The sequence below is a fragment of the Eschrichtius robustus genome, chromosome 18, assembly GCF_028021215.1.
Source record: "Eschrichtius robustus isolate mEscRob2 chromosome 18, mEscRob2.pri, whole genome shotgun sequence".
NCBI classification, from domain to species: Eukaryota; Metazoa; Chordata; class Mammalia; order Artiodactyla; family Eschrichtiidae; genus Eschrichtius; species Eschrichtius robustus.
Genome location: NC_090841.1, coordinates 10322541 through 10344213, shown reverse-complemented (window position 1 = coordinate 10344213; position 21673 = coordinate 10322541). Strand labels below are relative to the sequence as shown.

The window sequence follows — 21673 nt, the reverse complement described above, 5'->3', positions numbered from 1 at the left end:
GGATCTCTTACCCTCTGTGCCCACTGTCTGCCTCACTTTGTAAATGTAGACATGCATTAGCTTCTCTCTTCAGCCTTCCTTTTGTTTGGTCAGGTGTCTCCTTGCAGACAGCTGACCCACAACTCCAGTTCTCACTGTTGCCCCTATTGTGAAGACTCTGACTTCCCTTCCTGTAGCTCTGCAGCTTCTTCTAGATCCCTGATCCATCACCTGAACCCACAACTCTCTAATCTCACTTCAAACTCATGAAGAGTTCAGAGAAGGAAGAATGAGTGTGTCATTCCAAGTGTCATAGAGGAGGCCAGGCCTGAACTCACTGTAATGTAGGCTCTTCTACATCAGAACTGCACAGATGGAACTTTTATATTAAGAAAATTTTTTGAATTCTTGGAATTCAACAATATGTCTAATATACAATCAGTGGTTCCCATTAAATCTAAACTGCTGTCTGAGATCAGTATTAAGTCTGCAGAAAGCTGTGCTTGTTAAAGAATCACAGAATTAAGTACTTGTTGAAAGAGCCTAGCAAAGTGACCAACATCAGATCCCTGGTGGTCTTGCTGACCTCAGAGCACAGAGGAGGCTCACAACACACTGAGTGTGGGCAACCATCAGGCACCATGTGGGAGGAAGTTGGTAATCCTACAAGACAAATCATATTTTGCCAAGACATTTGATTAAAAATTTGATCATTGGGCTTCCCTGGTGGCGCAGTGGTTGAGAATCTGCCTGCTAATGCAGGGGACACGGGTTCGAGCCCTGGTCTGGGAAGATCCCACATGCTGCGGAGCAGCTAGGCCCGTGAGCCACAACTACTGAGCCTGCGCGTCTGGAGCCTGTGCTCCGCGACAAGAGAGGCCGCGATAGTGAGAGGCCTGCGCACCGCGATGAAGAGTGGCCCCCACTCGCCACAACTAGAGAAAGCCCTCACACAGAAACGAAGACCCAACACAGCCTAAAATAAATAAATAAATAAAAAAGCAGAAGGAAAAAAACAAAACAAAACAAAAAAAACTTTGATTTATTTAAAAAAAAAATTTTGATCATTGATCGGGTCCAAGTTTAATTCCTTTAAGAAATGCAGATATGCATATTGACAGGTCCTTTTCCAACATTTTTTTTTAAATGTACTATAAGCTCTATTCTTGCATCCATCCCAGGCATGTCCACTCCTGCTCTATTTTCTCCATGCACTGTGTTTCATTTATATATTCAGGAACATTTTAGTTAGAATAATCAAAGGAAGAAATGAACAACAGTTAATTGGGAAATGTACTAATTCTAGAGCCACAGTGACAGTCATCATAGGAGGAGATGGCTGTGATATAATTGTTCTTCCTCCAGTGACTATCAATAGAGTGGGTTTTGCCAGATCTCCTGAAGCAATTGCTACTATAAAGCTCCAAGTGGAGCAGGACTATTGTCCCTCCAAATACAGACCCTTGGTGTTTGAGGGCCAAGAAATCCAATGTCAGAATGAAACAATGGAAGTCTGCCCAGAAACTTCTGTAAAAAACGATCCCTTTGATAAAACTGACTAATAAAGAAACACCACAATTGCTCTTTTACCAGTAATTGTTTTAAACATTTGCTTATAAATGAAAATTTTGTGGTAGCTTGTGACCAAGAAGATTCACATTTTTATGTGTGCTTCCCAAAGGGAGAGATGATAGGTATAGTATAAGCACAGAAAAAGTAACATAAAATGTGAAGCCCTAATGCCTAGCTCAGGCTTTAGTAGATGCAGGGCCTACTGCTAAGATACAGATAGAGAGAATATATGCCAACCTTTAAACTGGATCTGAAGCCCTCCCCAAATTGCTCATGGGTGACAAGGCCTGCCTGTGTATTTCCATAGAATCTTGTGCTTTAATATATTGTAATACTAGAGGGTACCTTAACTGTTGTTATTTGTTGTCTTCCCCATGTAGGGGAGGTCTACATCTTATTTCTTTATGCTCAGTACTTAGCATAGTGCATGGCACATAGTAGGTACTCACTACAGATAAATAAAAAATAAAAAATAGTTGTTAAATTAATGAATATTCCTGTTGGTAAAAAATTTATAATCCACATGGATATGTTTTAACTATAAGGACATATACAGCTGATTTGCTGTCTATTCCCTAAGGTGAATTTTATGTTCTTGATGAATAAGTTGTACACTTGTTTTTGTTTTTTAATTTTATTTATTTATTTTTTGGCTGCACGGCACATAGTTCCCCGACCAGGGATCGAACCTGTGCCCCCTGCATTGGAGGCACACAGTCTTAACCACTGGACTGCCAGGGAAGTCCCAAGAAGTGGTATGTTTACTCTGTGTAAGGTGTTCTGCGAATCACTGTGGAGGATACAGAGAATAAAAGATGTAAGACTCCACCTACCCCTAATTTTATCCCCAGGCTTGTGTGGAATGCTCCTCTTTAACTCACCCTGAATCATCATCTGTCAATTCTTTGAGGGCTTAGTGACTGTGGTGCAGGAATAGGTGCTCATTAAATGTCTGGTGAAAGAATGGATAAATGAACCTACCTGGTGCTTGTGGGCAATTTGACATCAAAAGCTTGGAGCTAACAGCTATCAGTGTAATGATGAAATACTTGAAGCTCTCATGGGCTTTTTTTGTCAGCTGATTGTGGTCAACATTCTTAATATGTAACCGCAGTAGAAGCTCCTTGAAGGCAGGATATTAACTATTTCAATCTTGTTCATCATTGTATTCTCAGTCTCAGACACACTGTAGACTATCAGTAAATATTTGCTGAGTTAATGAAGCTTTGAATGTTTCGAGTCTTTGTAGAGTAAATTTGAAAAGTTAACAAATAACAGTGATAGAAAACACAGTCAAACAGAAATAAAATGTTTTGGGGGGCTCACTGTGGTCAAGATCATGTCTTGCAGGGGTGCGATATTTTTATAAATAAAATTTATAAATTTTAATAATATTTTGGATAGATCTTGAAGAGACAGGTAGAGTTTCAACAGGTGTAGATGTCCAGGAGAGGACTGACTTCTACTTTTTTTTTTTAAACTCTTATTTCAGAGTTACAGAATTCCTTGATTCGGAGACATGGAGTTTAAAAATTATACAGAATTCTTATCCTTATGTCTGCAGAGAAAATAAGTTATTTTTAAGGTGATTTTTTTTTAAATCACATGGAACGTCGATAAACATTTTTTTTTAAGATTTAAAAGAGAGGAGTTTCAGAATTTAATCATGAAATTAATGTTAAGTACTAAAACACATTCCTGTAACGCTTTAAGCTATTTTAGTACCAATAAAAGACTTTAGCCCTGTTTTTAGAACTAAAGCCCATTTACATCAATAAGATCTTTAAGAAAAATAATTTTACTTTTAGTGATAAATCATAGTAAAAAATATGATGCCTAAAATATTCACCTAACCATGTAAGACATCTGTGTCTCTGCAGCAAGATCAAAACCCTCAAAATTAAGGGCCTTTGGACCCTGCCTGTGTCTATAGCTAACAGATTTCACAACCTGGGAAAGTCCACAAACTCATCTTCCTTGTTGATGAAAAAAGGGGCTTATATGAGAACTGTGCCTCTCAAGCTTTAACATGCCACTGACCACCTGCAAATCTTGTTAAAATGCAGATTCTGATTTAGTATGTCTGGGGCAGGGCCCAAGATTCTGCATTTCCAGCAAGTTCCCAGGTGATGCCCACGTTGCTGGGTTTTGACCCCACTGTGAGTATCAAAGGATTAGAAATCTTTCGCTTTCTGCTGCCCCAGGATCCTAGGTAAGGTTTCCAGCATGAAAAGTTTGTTATCAGACATAACCTGGAATTATGGTTCAACTACAAAAGGCTTCTGGTAGTCCTTCTCACTGAATGTGCCCAGTGCTTGGCATTACTTTACCATTTCGACTCATAGGAATAATTTTTCCTGGATGTCTTTGGCACATAGTAGATTCGTCTTCCTTCATTTCTCCCTGACAAGTGCCAGATCATAGTGGTAGTTAAATACCAATACTTAATATAATATGCCTTGTGTGACTTCAGGCTCCTTTAGGAATCTGGCCAACAGTTATTGTATCATCTGTCAATCATAAATTCTAGTAATAATATCTTGAGCCCTACTGTGTATAATGACATAGTATAGACTGTATAATGCAAGGTATATATCATTATGCTTTTTGTGCAGATGAGGATACTGAAGCTAAGAGATATAAGTGAAGTCTAGGGCCACCTAACCAGTAAGAGTGGCCAAGATTTGAACCTAAGTCTTGCTGGGTCCCAAGCTTTGGTCTTTCTCCTATACCACACTGCCTCTCTGAGGGAGTCACAAGACTGGAAAGAGGAAGGTTCAAAGATGTGCATGGCATATTATGGGCTTCTAGAAATTTTTAATATAAGATCAATAAGAGATAATACAAAGCATCTCCAAATGAAGTACTCAGTGATTATTTCAGAAATAAGTTTTGTGCTAATGCACAGGTGAAAGGAAGCTGTGTGTGCAAGAATGGCTTGGAAAGGCTTCCCAAAGAAGGGGGCCTTTGAATCAGGTCTTGAAAAATGATTAGGAACTGAGGGAGCAAAGAAGGGAGCATAACAGACAGTGGGGACAGAGGTAGAATCACTTTCCTTCCAAACATGAAAAATTTTAAGGCTTTTTCAGGCAATAAGAAGGGCGTCCACCATGACAGACCATTAATACCAGACTGAAGAATTTAGATTTCATCCTTTTATCAGTGGGGGACCTCTCGATGTTTATAAATAATATGTCAGAACTATACTGTAGAAAGAATAATATATCAGAACTATACTTTAGAAGGTAACTCTGGCAACTAGGTATGTGAAAAACTAGAGCTAGAAGAGTCGGGAGGCAGCAAGATAGATGGTTAGTTTCTTCATCTGTAAAATTAGGAAAAAATACTACCTTATAGGGTTGTTTTGAGAATTAGATGAGATACAGTATGTAAAGCACTTAAAATGGTGCCTGGCCCATAGTGTTAAAAAATGTGAGCTATCATGTCAGCTAGGTGTGAAGACGAATTAGCCTAAATTCTGCATTTATTTACACTCAACTTTAGAGTTAGTTCTTCCCTTAAAGAGCCTCTTAGTACAGCGTCAGGCATATTGAATGTCGTCACTGCTAGGTAGTGTGGCAGGTGTAATCATTATTTTCCTCTTTCGCTCTTCCTCCAGGCAGGTGTGCATCTGTGTCATCTTTTCTCTAACTTTACTGTCACAGGGCAGCACAATGACTCTCCTTTGGGTTAATGTTGCTTTGTGGCTTGTATCAATCTTTCCTCCACTAATTCTACCCCAGTTACTACATGAGAAGGCTTCCTGAGCATGCGCTCTGCTTGGAATGAAAGAAGGGCTGCGATTCTGAGAACAATTTTAAAATAAATGGGTGAGTCCAGGTTTTCTAAGAAAAAGAAACTCAAGGTGGAAATTCCCTGCAGAAGAATTTGACTGGGAGTGGCATTTGACATATATCAGCAGCTTTGGGTTTTCATAGGTTAGTCCTGATTTTAAACCAAGACTTAACATACTAAAGTAAAACGGTATACTAGACATCTTTAGTTAGAACAGAGTCCAGTCCGGAAGAGGAGAGAGAGAAAAGATACGGTGTGGGGGAGGAGGGATAAAGTAACAGTCAAGTCACCAGGTCCCCATGCTTCATCCTTACTGAGTAGTCAGATCCCCTTCTGCAGATCACTTCATTTTCTCACATACAGAGTGAAAATACCATCTGTGTATGTGCCTTTCATCCAGCATTCCATTCTGCCAAAATTTATTATCTACTCCTGTGGGCCAGGCACTAGGCTAAGTGCTGTGATACAATAATGAGCAGAAATACACATAGTTCCTGCCTTCAAAGAATGTACAGACTAGGGGCATAGACAGATATTAATCAAATAATCTCCCCCCCGCAAATATTATAATGCAGCTATGTCAGAAGCTACAAGGGAGAAGTACATGTGCTACATAGGGCGACAGGAAAAGTGTCCTTGAGGGAAGGAGTGTTGAGCAGTGGTTGCTTATGCCACGCTGGGGGTAATTGGTGTTATAGCCCAAGAAGAGGGAACTGCGTGTTCCAATGCCTTGGAAAGAAGGCCAATGTCCTGGGAACACAGAGCAAGAAGGAGGATGTGACTATTGAGGCTGCAAGAGCAACTGGGGGGAAAACCAAGCCAGGCCTGGAAGGTCTTTTCAAAGGATTGTCTTAAAGGGTTGTTGCCATCATCAAGTGAAACAAAGAGCCTAAATTTATAATTTAAAATCTTTAAAAATTATAAAATTCTGAACAAATGGAAGACAATTTAATTATAATCATGAGTATTGTGTCTCTGAGTTATACTAAGAGAATTGTACCAAATATCATTATATAGCTTACAATAAGCATTTATTCTACTCATGGAATCAAAGAACAAAGTTTGGCTGTATAATGGGTCATAAAATCCTCTCCAAAGAAAAGTCTAGGCCTCCACGCATTTGGTACATATAATGTTGGTGATTTCATAGAATCATAAACTCTTAGTCTGGACCTTCCTCGCTAACCTATGACATTTCCAATACACTGAAACTGAGATCCTCTAAGGATGAGGACCTCCTAGCTATCAAAGGCAACCTATTCTATCTTTGTACTTTGAACTTGCTTCAATTTTCTCAGTCATATTTTGGGTCAAAACCTGTAAAATAAGAGCAAGGCGGGGGGGATGCTAATCTCACAGTGCGCCAAGCGCTTCATATCCATAATCTAACTTAACCCTCACAAAAGCCTTATGAGGCCTAACCTCAGTTTTATAGATGAGAAAACTTAGATGCAGAAAATTGAGCTAATTTTTATTTGTCCAAGCCCATGTAGTAAATAAGTAGCAGAGCCTGACTATGAATACAAGCTGACCTGACTCCAAAGCCACAGTTCTAAGTGTTCTAGAACTATATTTTAGAGCCACTTAAAAAATATTTTGATAGTTACATCATCTTTTGAAAATCTGATGAAATCCAAAGACCTATGCTCTAAAAAGGTGAAAATATGCACAACATTTTGCAAACAGCTTCAGTTTTGGAGACTCACAGATCATAAGGAAATATACCCATGCTATTGTATTTGTTGGTTACCACATTAGCTTCATTAGGACAGAGATCGCTGTCTGTCTTAATCATTGATGCATTCCCAGCACTAAGAATGTTGCCTGGCACAGAGCAGGAGTTCAAAAAACAGTTCATGAATAAAATTGATTCCAAATGCTTGGGCCCATTCACCTAATTACTTAGAGCAGGAGGATAAAAATACAGTATGGAGGGGCTGGCTTGGTGCAAAATTCAAGAGAACCACAGAATGACTTCCAAACCCTGATTGTGGACCCCAAGGGACCTTCTGAGTCCAGATTTGAGAAATTATAGGCCAAATTTGTTTTGTTTTGCTTTTTAACTTTAAAATCACTTTCTCTTCCTCTACTCTCAGAAAATGATATTGTCTTTAATAGTTTCTTTTTAAATTAGAATTTGAAGTACACTAGTAAAAATAGCCCTTCTGAGTAAGTTTTCAGGAAGTATTTGGATAAAAGTGCATACACCACTTTATCTGAATGATTCCTAGTGTCACCACTATATTATTTAAATGGATTTTGCTTGTTGTTGGGGAAGTGAGAACTTTAATATGCTTATGTATATCTCTAAAGCTGAAGTAAATATCAGCTCTTGGTAAATAACTGTAAGGATATTTTATGTTATTTCTCTCAGGTTTTAAAATAGCTGAAAAGATAGTTTCCTATACCTAGAGATTCGGTCTGTGCAGTTGGTAGTTCTTAGCACTCCTATTGAATCTTGCCCAAAAGGCAGCATTCAAGAAGTATGATACAAAATCCTTTTTCAACTAGTTTTTCTTGGTTCAAATGAACTGATAATCATATATACTTGCTTCCCTTATGTGTATACAAGATAAGTAATATATACATATAAACCCATGTACATGAGGAAAGGGAAACCTTAAGAGACTAAAACAGTCAGTAAGTGGTAGAGCTGGGATGCTATTTGGTGCTTTGCAACAGGAGAGAAATATGATGAAAGTGGTATCCTGAGAAGCTAAACGTTCTGTGGTGTTCAGGATAGATGGTATTCAGGAGGCAGGGTTAGACAGGGACACAAGTTGGACTGTCAGAATCATCTAGGCAAGAGGGCTGGTCCCTAAGTTGGACTGTCAGAATCATCTAGGCAAGAGGGCTGGTCCCTAAGTTGGACTGTCAGAATCATCTAGGCAAGAGGGCTGGTCCCTACGTGGTGGAGGCAATAACACAAGAAGGAATGGATGTGAGAGACATTTTGAAAAGGAAATCATAGATTTTTTTGTTTGTTTGCTCTCTTTTTCTCTTTCTCTTTTGAACACTGAGGTTTTGCCTAATACTGTGGGAGGCACTAAGGAAGTTCAAGCCGTGTTAGACAGTATGCAGATTTTTCTTGTCTCTGTCTGACATCTGTGAGACACAGAGGCAGCTGGAAGTAAGGTTAAGTCTGAGGTTTCTTCTCCACACCTCGTGGCGTGAATCGTTGGTTAGGCTTGATCCCCTTATTATAAAAGCAATATAATTAGTCATGTGATAGAATATTTGGAAAATGGAAATTTAAAAGAAATCATCCAAATTCCACCATCCTAAAAATGGTCATAATTATCTTTTTGGTGTGTTTTCTTCTAATCTTTTTTTACTATGCATTAAAAAAAATTTTTTTAATTGTAATCGTAGTATATACCACAACATTTTGTGCCCTACATTTTTGATCTGCAACAGTACACTGATTGATTAACAGAATGCCGTGGGACTAGACTTTCTAAGGTAAAACATACTGAGAAACAAACCAAGGCCAAGGACAGCCCTTGAGACCCCCAAAGTCAGGGAATGAAAGAGGGTATTTTAAGTTCATCAAAGACTGAGAGTAGCTTTTGATATGTTCTAGCCTTCTGTGCAGCAAACAAATTTTTGGTGCTTAGTATTTTCCTGTGATTGATTAGTGTTGAGTCATCTTGGTGGGGCAGCATAAGGAGAAGGTAGCCACGCCTGGCTATCTCTGTTGTACTCGGTCTGTTTAAACAGGTTTGTGTCATAAGACACAGTGTTATTATGATGTGCTCTCAGAGGTTGGCCAGAGGCCACTGTGTGCTTTGTTAAACATCAAGCTCTGGAGAAATAATAACATGAGAAATCTCAGGACAGCCTCTATATATTTGTACACATACATATATTCTCTAACAGAAAAGAACACCCCCTCCTACCCCCAGAAAGGCCGTACAAAACAGGTATAAAAGCTAAGCAATGCCCTTTTCTTCCCTTGATTCAAAGGAGCACCAGTATAAGGAAACTTCAAGGGAAGCTACTATTGATATAGGTTTAGAAACCTGCTTTGCTTTTAAAAGTAGAATTGTACCGGGACTTCCCGGGCGCAGTGGTTAAGAATCCACCTGCCAATGCAGGGGACACTGGTTCGAGCCCTGGTCCAGGCAGATCCCACATGCCGTGAAGCAACTAAGCTCGTGTGCCACAACTACTGAGCTCTAGAGCCCACGAGCCACAGCTACTGAGCCCGCATGCCAGAACTGTTGAAGCCCGGGCACCCAGACCCTGTGCTCCGCAACAAGAGAAGCCACTTCAATGAGAAGCCCGCGCACCATAAGGAAGAGTAGCCCCCACTCGCCACAACTAGAGAAAGCCCATGCTCAGGAATGAAGACCCAATGCAGCCAAAAATAAATAAATAATTTTTTAAAAAAAAGTAGAATTGTACCAATTTTGAAAGATGATTAGACAAAGGGTAACTTGTTTCCCAAAGCCAGAGTACCATCTGATGGGTAGATTCAGGACTTCATACTGTTGCTGCCTTCCCCGGCAGATCCCTCTTCCTTCTGCCCAAGCCTGTAACTCCTGAATTCAGTTTGCCTCTTAGTTCTTTACCATTATCCATCATAGTCCTTCTTCTAAAAGGACTATTACCTCCAGGAAATAGCCGCAGCAGAGAGGTATCCCCTGAATTTAGAGCTTCGGTGGAGACAAGGGGACAAGAGTCAAGAGGAATATTGATGGAAAGGTGTGTCCTTCCAACTTGAGTCTTAGAATCTGAGAGTCTCTATGATGCAGCAATTTGGGATACTAATCTCTCAATAACTGGAGAAGGGTATCTAGCATAGGAAATTATTTATGCATTTTTTTTCTCTTCATGGGCCTTTTCCCTCCAATATCGTCTTTCCCTCCTTCTGTCCCAGCTCTGCATCTCACCCAGCTCTGCATCTCGCCAGCCTCAGCACTACTTTTTCTGCTGTGTGTGTGAGTCTACTCTTGTTCCGATTTAGCTGACCCTACTGTGCTCCCGCAGGCACCGTCTGAGCACCTCTGTTGTAGCACCTGTAACGCAGCCCTGTAATTGTAACTACCCTCAACTTTTCCTATTATAAATCATAGTGTTGAGAAGGGGGGCAGTGTCTTATTCATCGTTGTACATTTGCTGCCTGGCACGAAATATACGTTAGAAATATTTCACTAAGAAATGGTGAAAGAAGTTGTAACATGAGTTAATTAGTGGCTTTGTTTCTATTTATGCCAAACAAGATACCAGCAAAAAAATCATATTTTAATTATACCAGAAGCACCTTTGGTTAAATCATTCTTCCCAAACTAAAAGAGGTCCCTCCTCTTGTTGCCCAGCCATAAGCACTGAAATTTGTCTTCCCAATCACCTCCAAGTTCCATTGATACCAATATCTAGGGCTCTAGAGAGCTATGTTGCTACCTTCTCAAATTCTTAGTGCTTCTCTCTGTATGGGATGTGTTCTAATGTCATTCCTCCTCCAGGCACCACTTTCCGTTCTTTAAAATATAGATTAATGGTCTTATGTTAGGAATAAAGAGGGAAAACAGTCTATCATATTCTTAGTGTACTGAGCTGAATTTATCCAAGAAGGCATATGTGGTTTAACTATATAAACAGTGCAATTGCATTATTAATCCTGCAGTCTTATTCCTCTTCAGTTTGTGGGCCATGGTTATTTCCAAACTTTACTTAGTACATAACTGTTGCATGACACTAGGTGGGAAGCAATTATATATAAAAATGGACACTGGATCCAGGGCAGCAGGTCATTGTACAATTATTTTTTCTTTTCTTTTCTTTTCTTTTTTTGTGGTGAAAGTACTGCATTTATTGCAGGGCACCAATCAAGGAGAATGGGTGGGTCATGCTCAAAAGACCTGACCTCCTTTGTGTTCAGGTTTCAGGGAAGGGTTTTTAAAGGCAACATTAGAAGTGAGTGTTGCAGGATGCCAGATCAGCTCATGGACATTCTTCTGACTGATTGGTGATGAGGTAACAGGATGATATTTTAGGAATCTCAGTCATCAACCTTCTGGTTCCAGCATACCATCTTAATAATGGTGTGCCTTTCAATGGGCAGTCTCAAACATTTACAAAACAGATACTTTGGAGCATCAATAAAGAATTTCCCAAAGGATTCATCATAGAATTTCTTTAATGAGCAAGTTTCCCTTTCATATTCAAATTATAATTTGAGTCAACATAAAGAAAATATCTTCACTGTTGTTCAAGACAGAGAAGGAGATTATAGAATCAAATCTGATGCAGATGAGGATAAGCCTCTAATAAGTCTCTAAGAACAGACAAATTCCACCTAAGGGACTGAAAGATCCTGTCTAATAATCTAAGCAATTCTTTAAAAAAAAGAAAGAAACACCCCAAACTAGCAATTACATTTATTTTCTATCAGGGCAAAAATATATAGGTTCTAGAAATACCAGACAATAAATTAATTTAAATCTCTCCAGAAAATTTTTTAAAGAATTATTAAAAGATGTTTATGAGCATGAAGAAATAGAGGTGGTTGATAACCCAGATGCAGAATGGGTCCATGAAGAACACTTGGACCAATGGTGTTCAACTTTTTAATTGAAGGCACAACAGGCATGCATAAAAATTTGAGGCTGATTCAAAGCTAAGGAAGATAAATTAATTTTTTTTATGCCCTTCAGCCTCTCTCTGTAGAGAAAGGGTTGCTCATTTCCTCCAGGCTCCCTATTTTCACAATGAACTTGTGAAAATTAAACTGTCCTCTGTTTGATGCTCAAAGCATATACTTTTGCCCCTAAACAACAAAGCAAAATATGTGCATTTCAGGCTCCTTTTGGAGGAAAAAACCTTGAATCATCTTCTGTCCAATCCTTGTCCAATCCAAGTTGTTGTAGCAACAGCATATTGCCTAACATATATGCATTCACTCCTCTAGGCATTCTAAATTTTATCCTTGGAAAAATTCAGATCATCGTTTATTCAATTTTTTACTCAATCATTTATTTAATCAACCGCTATTGATTTCCTCCTATGTGCTAGGCCTTGTGGTGGGCACATAGAATGTGCATGAAATAAACCTGGTCCAGACACAACAGTCTACCGGGAAGGTAAGGCAACGTATAGGTTAACTAGCAAATAAATAGGTAATTACAAATTTAGAAAGCGCTATAGAGCCAACACATGGGGTGCTGCTTCCGCTTAGGTAAAGTGAACAGGATGGCCCATCTGAGACTGCATGACTTAAGATGATGCTTGAAAGCTGAGAAGGAGCCAGCTATGGGAAGGGCTCCGTGAAGAGCATTCCAGGCTGAGGAGTAGCATGTAGAAAGAAGACTCTAAGGCAGCCAAGTCTAGAGAAAGCTAGTGAGGAGACTGTGATGAGGTGGGAGTGGTGAGCTGGGAATAGATCACGCAGGACCCCGTGGGCCAAGTAAGAAGTCTGGATTTTTTTCCAGGTGCAATAGAAAACTTGGAGTATTTTAAGCAGGGAAGTGATACGATTCAGCACATAGTTTAAAAGATCACAGAGACTAGCATACTCAAACCATGTTTTCTGAGGTGCCCTCCTAGAATTAATTTTCCTATATAGTGCTTTGTTATCATACTATTGTGGACACTGAAGTGTCAGTTAAGAAACCATGGACTAAGGTTTGTTAACCATATCCAGTATTGTTGAGGATGCTGATTCTTTGTGAGGACCCAGGAAGATTTTCCCTGGGGGTCTCAGCATCTGGTGATGTGTGTTTATCTTGAATCACTGCTTTGTTTTTATCTTATGAATATGTTAAATCTCGTAATTGATCTTGTTTCCCTTTTGGCTTGTCTGTTAGGAATCTTAAGCCACATTTTCAGCCACCTCCTGCAAATATACAGGGTTGTGTGGCTTGTATGTCTGTGAACTTGGCTTTCTTATGTCTCCACCTTTCCTTTACCTTTTTCCAAACACACTTAACTGTTTATTTTATACTTTTATAATGGAGGTATTTTCATTAGCTACCTTAAAGAACAAGGCAGAATTAAATAGTTGGAGGAGAAAATCAGGAATTAAAAATATCTTAATAAGTTTAAAGACCTGTTCTTAAGTTTGAAAGCTCATTTGTTAAGTACAGGATAGAGAACATTCATTTAACACAGATTTTATGAAGACACAGAAACACCACGTAGAACTGACTCTAACACAGTCTGAGGTAATGGAGATAGCCTCCCACACAGCACTTAACATTGGTGTAATGGTGAGTTTTCTTTCTGTCTTCCCTGGCACTGTCCCTTGAGGCAAGGACCACATCGCATTCACCATTATATCTTTCATACTTACTGCAGTGCTGTGCAGGCATTCAATTACTTAATTCAAATTAATACCATGCTGAATTAATGATAGAGTAAATATAGATTAAAAAAATAAAACCGCTCATTATCTCAGACTGAATCAGCAAGAGTGCAATCCCTTGAGTTCAGGAGGTACCCACACACTATGCCAGATACTACTGTGTTTGGCCATGTCTAGAGCTCTAAGTTTAGGTTAGGAGCAATATTTTTAAAGAGATACTGACAGACTGGAGCAGATCCAAAAGACAGCAATCAGCTTGCTGAATAGTTAGAAGTTGTGTGGTTTGATGGGAAGGAATGTTTAGCCTGTGAAAGCAGATTCTTATAAGGGACAGGTTGGCTTTCTAAAAATGTCTGAAGAACAAGCATATGGAAGAAGGAATAGACTTGTCCTAATTCCAAATGACAGAATTAGAGCCAATGGATGGAAATTATAAGGAAAAACTTTCTTAAACAGCTTGTAGTCCTCAGTGAGATAATATACTTCACATATGTTGGGTAAAGCATTCATTAATTGATCTGACTGTGACTTGTATAATAGGTGAGTGGTTGGATTAGAAGATGTTTAATATCCTTTCCAAATCCAAGATGTAAAAACTTTATGCCCATAATAGTTGCAATGAACAATTGGATTGCTTATTAGCATGTAACAAGCGGATCTAATTAATGTGCCACATAACCACTATTTACAGGTATTAACATGACTGTTAATACTAAAGGTTTTGCCTTAGTCATGAAAATGTTTCCACAGGCAATAGGTTTTGACAGGGTGAGAGAGTAGGAAATCACACAGTTCCAGATCTTTGAAACAACTTAAAAAAGTGAAAGAATTTTGGTTTGGCTGCAATGGATGGGTATGGGCAAAGAGCCCAGGACAAGTCAGACCAGATCGCTGGCCATATGAACTGGAGCTGATGGTTGGCTATGGTCCCCAGGGGATGGAATGAGGGCAGAGAATGCGCTCTCAGAGGCCTGCAAAGGTGAAGTTAACTAAAGAGAGTAGCAAGGGCTGAGAGGCAAAAAAACAAAATCTATTACCACTCACAAGTCTTTGCAGTAGGATCTGGACTCCAAGTGGGAGACACGGCCTAGAGGTGGAGAAACTGAGTCAGAAGAGAATCCACTCTGAAACCTTTTGTGGAGGGTCCTGGTCACGGCTGCGAATGTTAGTATTCTTGGCTCGCCTGCATTGGTCCTTGGGCATGTGGTGTATGCATGTTGAAAAGGTTTATTGACAAAGAACGGGGCACATACACCACAAATCAATCAGTAGCGATTCTCAAAATGAGCTTCAGAGCCCACAGGAAGGCTTTGACATTAACCCACAACCTTTGGATTCAAGTAATTTAAAAGCAGCCCTCCAGATCAGTTCTGCTTTTTTTCTACCGACCACTTGTATCTCAAACATTTTCCTACTTGGCAGAACTACCTTGGCTCCCTCTGAACAGGCTGACGAGGAGGCTGGAATGTGTGTGAAGGAATAGAAGGAGCAGCAGACAGATGAAAGCACAGTGAGCCATTCCTGGCTTCTGTGAAAGCGCTCCTTGCTTTCTGCCATGTGTACACAAAATTCCATCGAGCGCTGATCTGGGATCATCTATCAAAAGAGTTAAAAATTTTAAATACCAAAAGTTTTGTTTAGAGGTCAAATTTCAGAGTTTTGACTGTATTTGCAGTGTTTGCATTGGGAAGAAATGCCACGGAAGAGGCCAGGCAATACGCAGAGTTAGCCTTGAGGATGAGCAGAAAGCAGAGGACAGTCTACCCTTCGAAAAAGGAGTTGTTAAACAAAGAGGTGGTCAGGCTGCCTCTTCACTTCAGGATTGGGGAAGGGATGGGTGGGTCTCCAGTTCTTGGTCTTCGGTTACTCCAGAGAGGGCCCATGGTTCTCACTGGTTAGTTAAAGGCTCTGGGCTATGTACCTTACTCTAAAGACACCTCGATCTCAACCAACACAAGAATTTAGTCATCCTATACCTATATTTCCACCCCGCTATCACATACAATTAAATAGGATTAAGATGATTTTCAGTACATTCTTCTGAAAATTTGCTCCCTTATCCAATTTCCCCAGCACCATTTTAGTGCCACAGTTTTCCCTTCCCCGTCCCTCATGTGTAACAGTGGAAAGAGTTAAAATATCATCAGCTTGGAGATACACAGAGGCTCTACACTTGGTTGCTATATGACCTGGGACATTGCTTCACCTCTGGGAGTCTTAATTTCCTTTTCCACAAAATAGGATAGCACAAAGGGTTGCCGTGGAGATTAATTACACACATGAAATGTAGATAGCATAAGGCTTAGCACTCAGTAGGTGCCTAGCATTGTTAGCCACTCTCCCTTTTCCATTCCCCTGTTCATTGTTCTTGTTGGCTCCCAATATTCATCTGTTTATCCCATCCCTGAAATAGTCTGAGTGAAGATTCTTCTTGATGACCAAATTAGGAGAGAGGAAAAGTAGGTGAAAACTAAAAACTAGTACCATCCATCTTCCTCATTTTTGAAGGAACTGGAACGGAGGAAATCCAGCATCTTGGGTTTTCAGCACTCTCTCCCTCTCTCTGGTTCCTTTGGTACTCACTCAACTCACCAGTCAAGGGCAAGAGCTCTCTCCATGAGATGCATGGAGGACATTTCAGCCCAGGGAAGATTGTCAGCAGTTTCTTGAATTTACATTTATAACAAGCAGAACAGAACTGCCCACCCAGCCGTGATTCTTCTAACACTGGGACCAAATGATGAAAAAAATTCACTGAAAGGGCTCAGATTTCATAGCAATACATTAGCATAAAACAAGGCAATAATGATGCTAATGAGAAAATAAGGTTACCTATCTGCTTTAAATATGGTATTTTGGACACAAAATGGCAAAACCATGGTGAGTAGTTGCATGGATTTATAGATACTACTACCTTAACCATAAAAAATAAGTTGGACAGGGAAGACAAATATATTGATACATGATCCTTCATAGATCCCTTTATTAAAAATCAGACTGATTTTTAGAAAAATTGGGCTTTACGCTAAATTGTCTTTCTTTTAATTAGGAAATTCAAATTCTTCTTTTTTCTCCCTAATTTACATTCAATTCTTGTTCTTCATTGCCGTCTCCTATGAAATACTATGTTTCATGTTGTTGTATCTGCTTATATATATCAAAGAGTACATATTTATGATCTTGATGTTTTCAGAACAAAACACCTCAGGACTTTCAACATGTTCATGTATTCATTATTATGCAAAAAGGAGGCATGGTGATTTTTTTTTTTTTTTTTTTAAATAGTAACCTGGCCAGGATACAGTGCAGTGCTTCTCAGGAAGAATCATTCCATTTACTTTTAAAATGCAGCCAAGTCAGTGTTAAACTCCAGGGTTGGCACGGGGAATGGTCAGTCTTTCTTTAAGTGTTATCCACAGCTAAAAAGCAACTACATATCATTTCCTGCCTTTTCCTTCCCTTTGCTTGGTTTCCCAGCACATATGCAAAGTTCCCAAGTCCCATGATCCGCTCTTCTTTCTCTCTCTACTCTTCTTCTACACTCTTCCATTGAAAAGTGATACTGGCAGGTGTTTACGGCAGGGACGTCCCCAACACTGGACTATCAAACTGAAAGCATGTACACAAGGTGGCTGACATCAGCATCTCCATCAGATGGCAGCCAGTGCTGGATCTGAGCTTGGGGATTGGACCTCACAAGCATCTAATACTGCAGTGGAGTGCTAAGCCTGTCTGCCATTCATGCCCAGGCTTCTGGCATACCAGAGTCGCTAGATCTTAGATCCCTTTCACCATCCACAAAAGATCCCCTGGAATAGAAAAACTCTGATCAAATCCTAAATAAAAATGAAAAAGGAACACCCCTTTCCTTTCCTGCATCAACGCTGACTTGAAAACCTGACCCTTACTTACTCTTGCATAATTATCGGAAGAGGCTCACATTTGCCATGAGAGAGAGTACATTCCAGTGTAGGCCCTAGGGATCTTTATTAATGTGCTCATTTACCTAGTAAGATATTTACATGAAATGAGCTGCTTCTCAAAATTGCGAAGTTCCCACAGGGAAAGATGTTAGGACTGACCACCGTTAGCCACAGCAGCAAGAATCGAGGACCTAATTTAAGTCCTGTTGAACTTTCAATTGAAAGTTTTTCATTATTAGGATTCCAAATCCCAGGCCAGGCTATGTTTCAGTTTGAGACAACCAAATATAAGAACTTGGCCTTATGCCTCTTTTTCAAAGAACTTTATTCCTTCAGCCCCAGGTTCAGAATTTGATAACATGTTTTCTATGGACTTTTTTCCTCTTTACATCAAACAATATTAAAGAGAAAAAATAGGGGAAAAATGCTAATTACCCCCATATGTATACTCGGATATGGCCAAGTGGAATTACTCACGTTTTCCTTAAACACACACTGGTCCCCGATCTCCACACATGTGGGCACAGACCCTCCTGCAAAGCCCTCCTCAGTCTCTGCCTGTCAGAATCCTACCCATTTTTTTAAAGCCCACCCAAACGTCTCTTCCTCTGTGTGGCCTGCTCTCGTCACCCCAGTCAAAAATAATATTGCTTCCTCTAATATTGCTCTTGTGTCTTTCTTGAGGCCCCTTTCACATAAGGCCTGTGTTATATGCTTTTGCATAACTTCTCTATTGATCCCAAGCAGCTTGGCAACAGCAGCATTGCATGAATCTGCATCTTTACAATGATTCCTGGCAGTGTCTTAAATGTGAGAGGTACTTCAAAAGTACTTTACTTCTGGGTGACTAAAAATTGGAGAAGTGGAAAATTTAAAGGGGTAGATACTTAACAAATACACTTGTGCTCTTGCCTCTGCCAGTCTCATCTGTGAGAGCTCTCAACTTCCCATGCAGAGGGTCAGGGGCCTGGAGTGTATTTACTCAGGGCCTTAAAGCACTTGAAGTTCACTTTTCACTGGAAAAGCTTTATTTATTTCTTTGTAATGAAGGGTGGTAATTTATGCTAAGCTGTTTATGCTTATTTGAAGTAGTTTTTCATTTAAGTTGTTTCTCACATCCATCTTTTAGCTGCCTTGGAGAAGGCGAGTGTGCTTTCTCTAACCCTTACAACCAGAAAGATTGATTTCCTATGCCCAGGGCTTATTTTTCTTCTGCTGCCTTTCCTCTTCCCTCTCTCTTTTCCTTTGAACTCTTTCAGTGAGTGCTGCTTCTCGGGGCTTAGTCAGCTCAGAGGCAGGGCAGTACTCGCATTGGCTTCCCGCATTGTGTGGGGATCAGAGAGGCTGGACCTGCCTCTCTCCGGGGCTTGGGGCCGACTGTGGACCGTCCCATCTCCTGTCTTCCTCTGATTGGCTCTGCGAGGTCACGTGAGGCCGGGGGTTGGAATTCTGAGTTGTGGCTTTTGGCACTCCTTTTTCTTTTTAAAAATCGCTGGGTCTGCTGAGCTCTGCTGGGCTGGGTGCCTCGCTCTGTGACTGAGACTGAAGGCAGACGGAAACAGCCACAGGGCAGACTGAGGGCAAAAGAAAATCTGCCGGGATGTTCAGTCAGGGACCCAGGAACCCAGCTTCAGGTTGCTACTATCTAAATGCCATGACACCTGAGGGCCAGGAGATGTATTTGCGATTTGATCAGACTGCGAGACGCTCTCCTTACAGGATGAGCCGGATTCTAGCACGCCATCAGCTAGTGACTAAAATTCAACAAGGTGAGTCGCCGGTAGTGGAAGGCTGTTGCTAATTCTGATTTCTGTTGGCTCTCTTTCATGCTAACCCAGTTTTTAAAATTATTGTTTTCACTTTACAACATACGGATTTCTATGCGAAGCTGCGCATACCTTTCAGAAATAACTTCAGGCTGCAGTTTCAAGCAAACAGTGACAGCACTTAGCTGCCACATAACAACGTAAAGTCCACAAAAAACTTCACGGTAGGACAGTGAATCATAAATTTCCAAGACTTATGTGTCTCTACAGAATAAATGAGACAGGTTTCCTCAGTATGTATTTTAGGAGCTTTTCATTTTTTAATGTGACAAGTTCCACACACTCTGTCACATTTAAAACTTGGACACTTGTTTATTTAATTAGGAGAGGGGGGGAAACTAACTTCCACCCTGCCTAGATTCTTTAGAACACTCTTAGTGACAGGAGAAAGTTAAAATTCTATTCTTAAGGGCCTTGGGCTGACAACCAGTGTCACATTCTCTGCCTATTTGTACGTTTATGTCAGCAGTTGCCACTGATTTGTTGATACTGTTTTTCTGGTAAAGGATAAGTGTCTGCTAATGTCAAAGCAAATCTCGTGACAGAAGCACCAGCTTTATAAGGCAGAGAGGAGAGGATATTGATTACAAGTTGCTACGTGTTCCTTTTTATTCTCAGGGGGAAAAAAAAATCACTAAAACTCATCATTCTCCAAAAATAGTTTAAAACATGCGCTTTATCTTAGGATAGGTTTGTAGAAAGTAGAAAGGTGAACATTCCTAAGAAACTTCTGGTGCCCATTTAAAAGACACACACACATACTACACATGTACAATAAGTTTATGAAGTTTATAACCACCCCCTCCCAGACTTCTAAATAACTAAATTATTATATTGGTGATACATAAGTTGACCAGGATATTCTAGAGCCATTATAAAAATACAATTTCCACTTAAATAAATGAGTTCAAGATTATATTGAATTTTAGAGGGGAAGTTGGGGTTTGTAATCATGAAAAATCTTATTGTAATGTTTCCAAAAGGAACAATATGTATTCTAGTGAGCAGCATTTGATGAGATTGTTTCCTTGGAAATTAGAATTTGTTTTTAAAGGTTCAGGAACTGGTTATGTGTGAAGGATACTGGTCCTACATACCGGTCTGATTTCAGGAAGGATATTATGTCATTCCACAAACTCTGTGTGCATGTCTTGATTGAATAGAAACAAAAGTAATTATTTCCCTGTGGCTTGATTTAAAAATACACTAGGCTTATAATAAAAACCAGCTCCATTTTAGTTTTAGAGATTTCTGACAATGGTGCTTTACCAGACGTCATCATCATTATGGACATAGGGGCTCAGTAAATGTTTGGTGATGATTTGATGATTTGTAGTCTGTACTCTAAATGTTCCTCAGCATGCTTATAAAGTGTATTATGTTAGAAACATTGCATACAAATAGTTTGAAATATCTTTGTAAATCTCCTTAGTTTGAAATATCTTTGTAAATCTCCTTAAATGAATTTGCAATGATTGATTTCATTAAAAATTATGTTCTTTCTGGAACGAAGATTATTTTTCCATTGAGGACTTGTATGAACACATGCATGATCATTGAAAATGTATTCTGTGTCTATGTTTCATTTTGCCTAATTAGAAAATTTGAGCATACTCACTTTTTTTTATACTGGGCAATGGAATGTTTGAAGCTAATGAATGCCTAAAAATTAAGTGACAGTTAGGATCATAGGGAAGCATGAAAGAATTCCAACAATCCAGTGATTAGGAACTCATTATTTGTTAATAATGAGTTAATAATACAATGCACGATTGTGTCGTAAGACACTGAAAAAGCAGAAGCAAAATGATTTTACTGAGTTTACTGTATGAGTAGATTGGTTTACTGTAATAGAGAATATTGATTGAGCATTTACAGTGTATCATGCACTGCTCAGAGCACTTTATATATATTCCAATTTATTTTATCCTCAAAAAATAAATTCTTGTAGGTAAGTACTGTTATTATACCCATTTTAAAGGTGAGAAAACAGAAGTACATAGAGTTCAAATAAACTCTCCAAAGTTACATAGTAGGAGCTGGTATTTGAATGTCTTAGCTAGTGACCATGGTCAATAATACTCCAAACCATTTTTTAGTTTTTATAATGAGTGTTAAACTACTGAACCTATGGTTGGTTTCCGGATTATATAATATTTCAATCTTTTCTACTCAGGATACAGCAATGAACCATGTTACAGAATCACTGTGAGATTTCTGGTCAGGTCTTATTTCTCTAGTGGAAGCAAACTGCTATGTGTTTTACCTTCCTT

General features: G+C 39.5%; 1 protein-coding gene across 2 annotated transcripts in view; it reads left to right on the top strand.

Annotated features, from left to right (window-relative positions):
• STARD13 (StAR related lipid transfer domain containing 13) overlaps positions 1-21673 on the top strand; it is a 220722-nt gene that overhangs the window by 31227 nt on the left and 167822 nt on the right. Inside the window, exon 1 of one of the 2 annotated variants that reach the window (XM_068526921.1) lies at positions 19080-19343. The exons of the other annotated variant lie outside the window; for it this stretch is intronic. Within the exon in view, the coding sequence (XP_068383022.1) occupies positions 19175-19343 (169 nt within the window). The 5' untranslated portion in view covers positions 19080-19174. Of the gene's footprint in view, positions 1-19079; positions 19344-21673 lie in introns of those variants that run through there. 2 annotated transcript variants of the gene reach the window in all.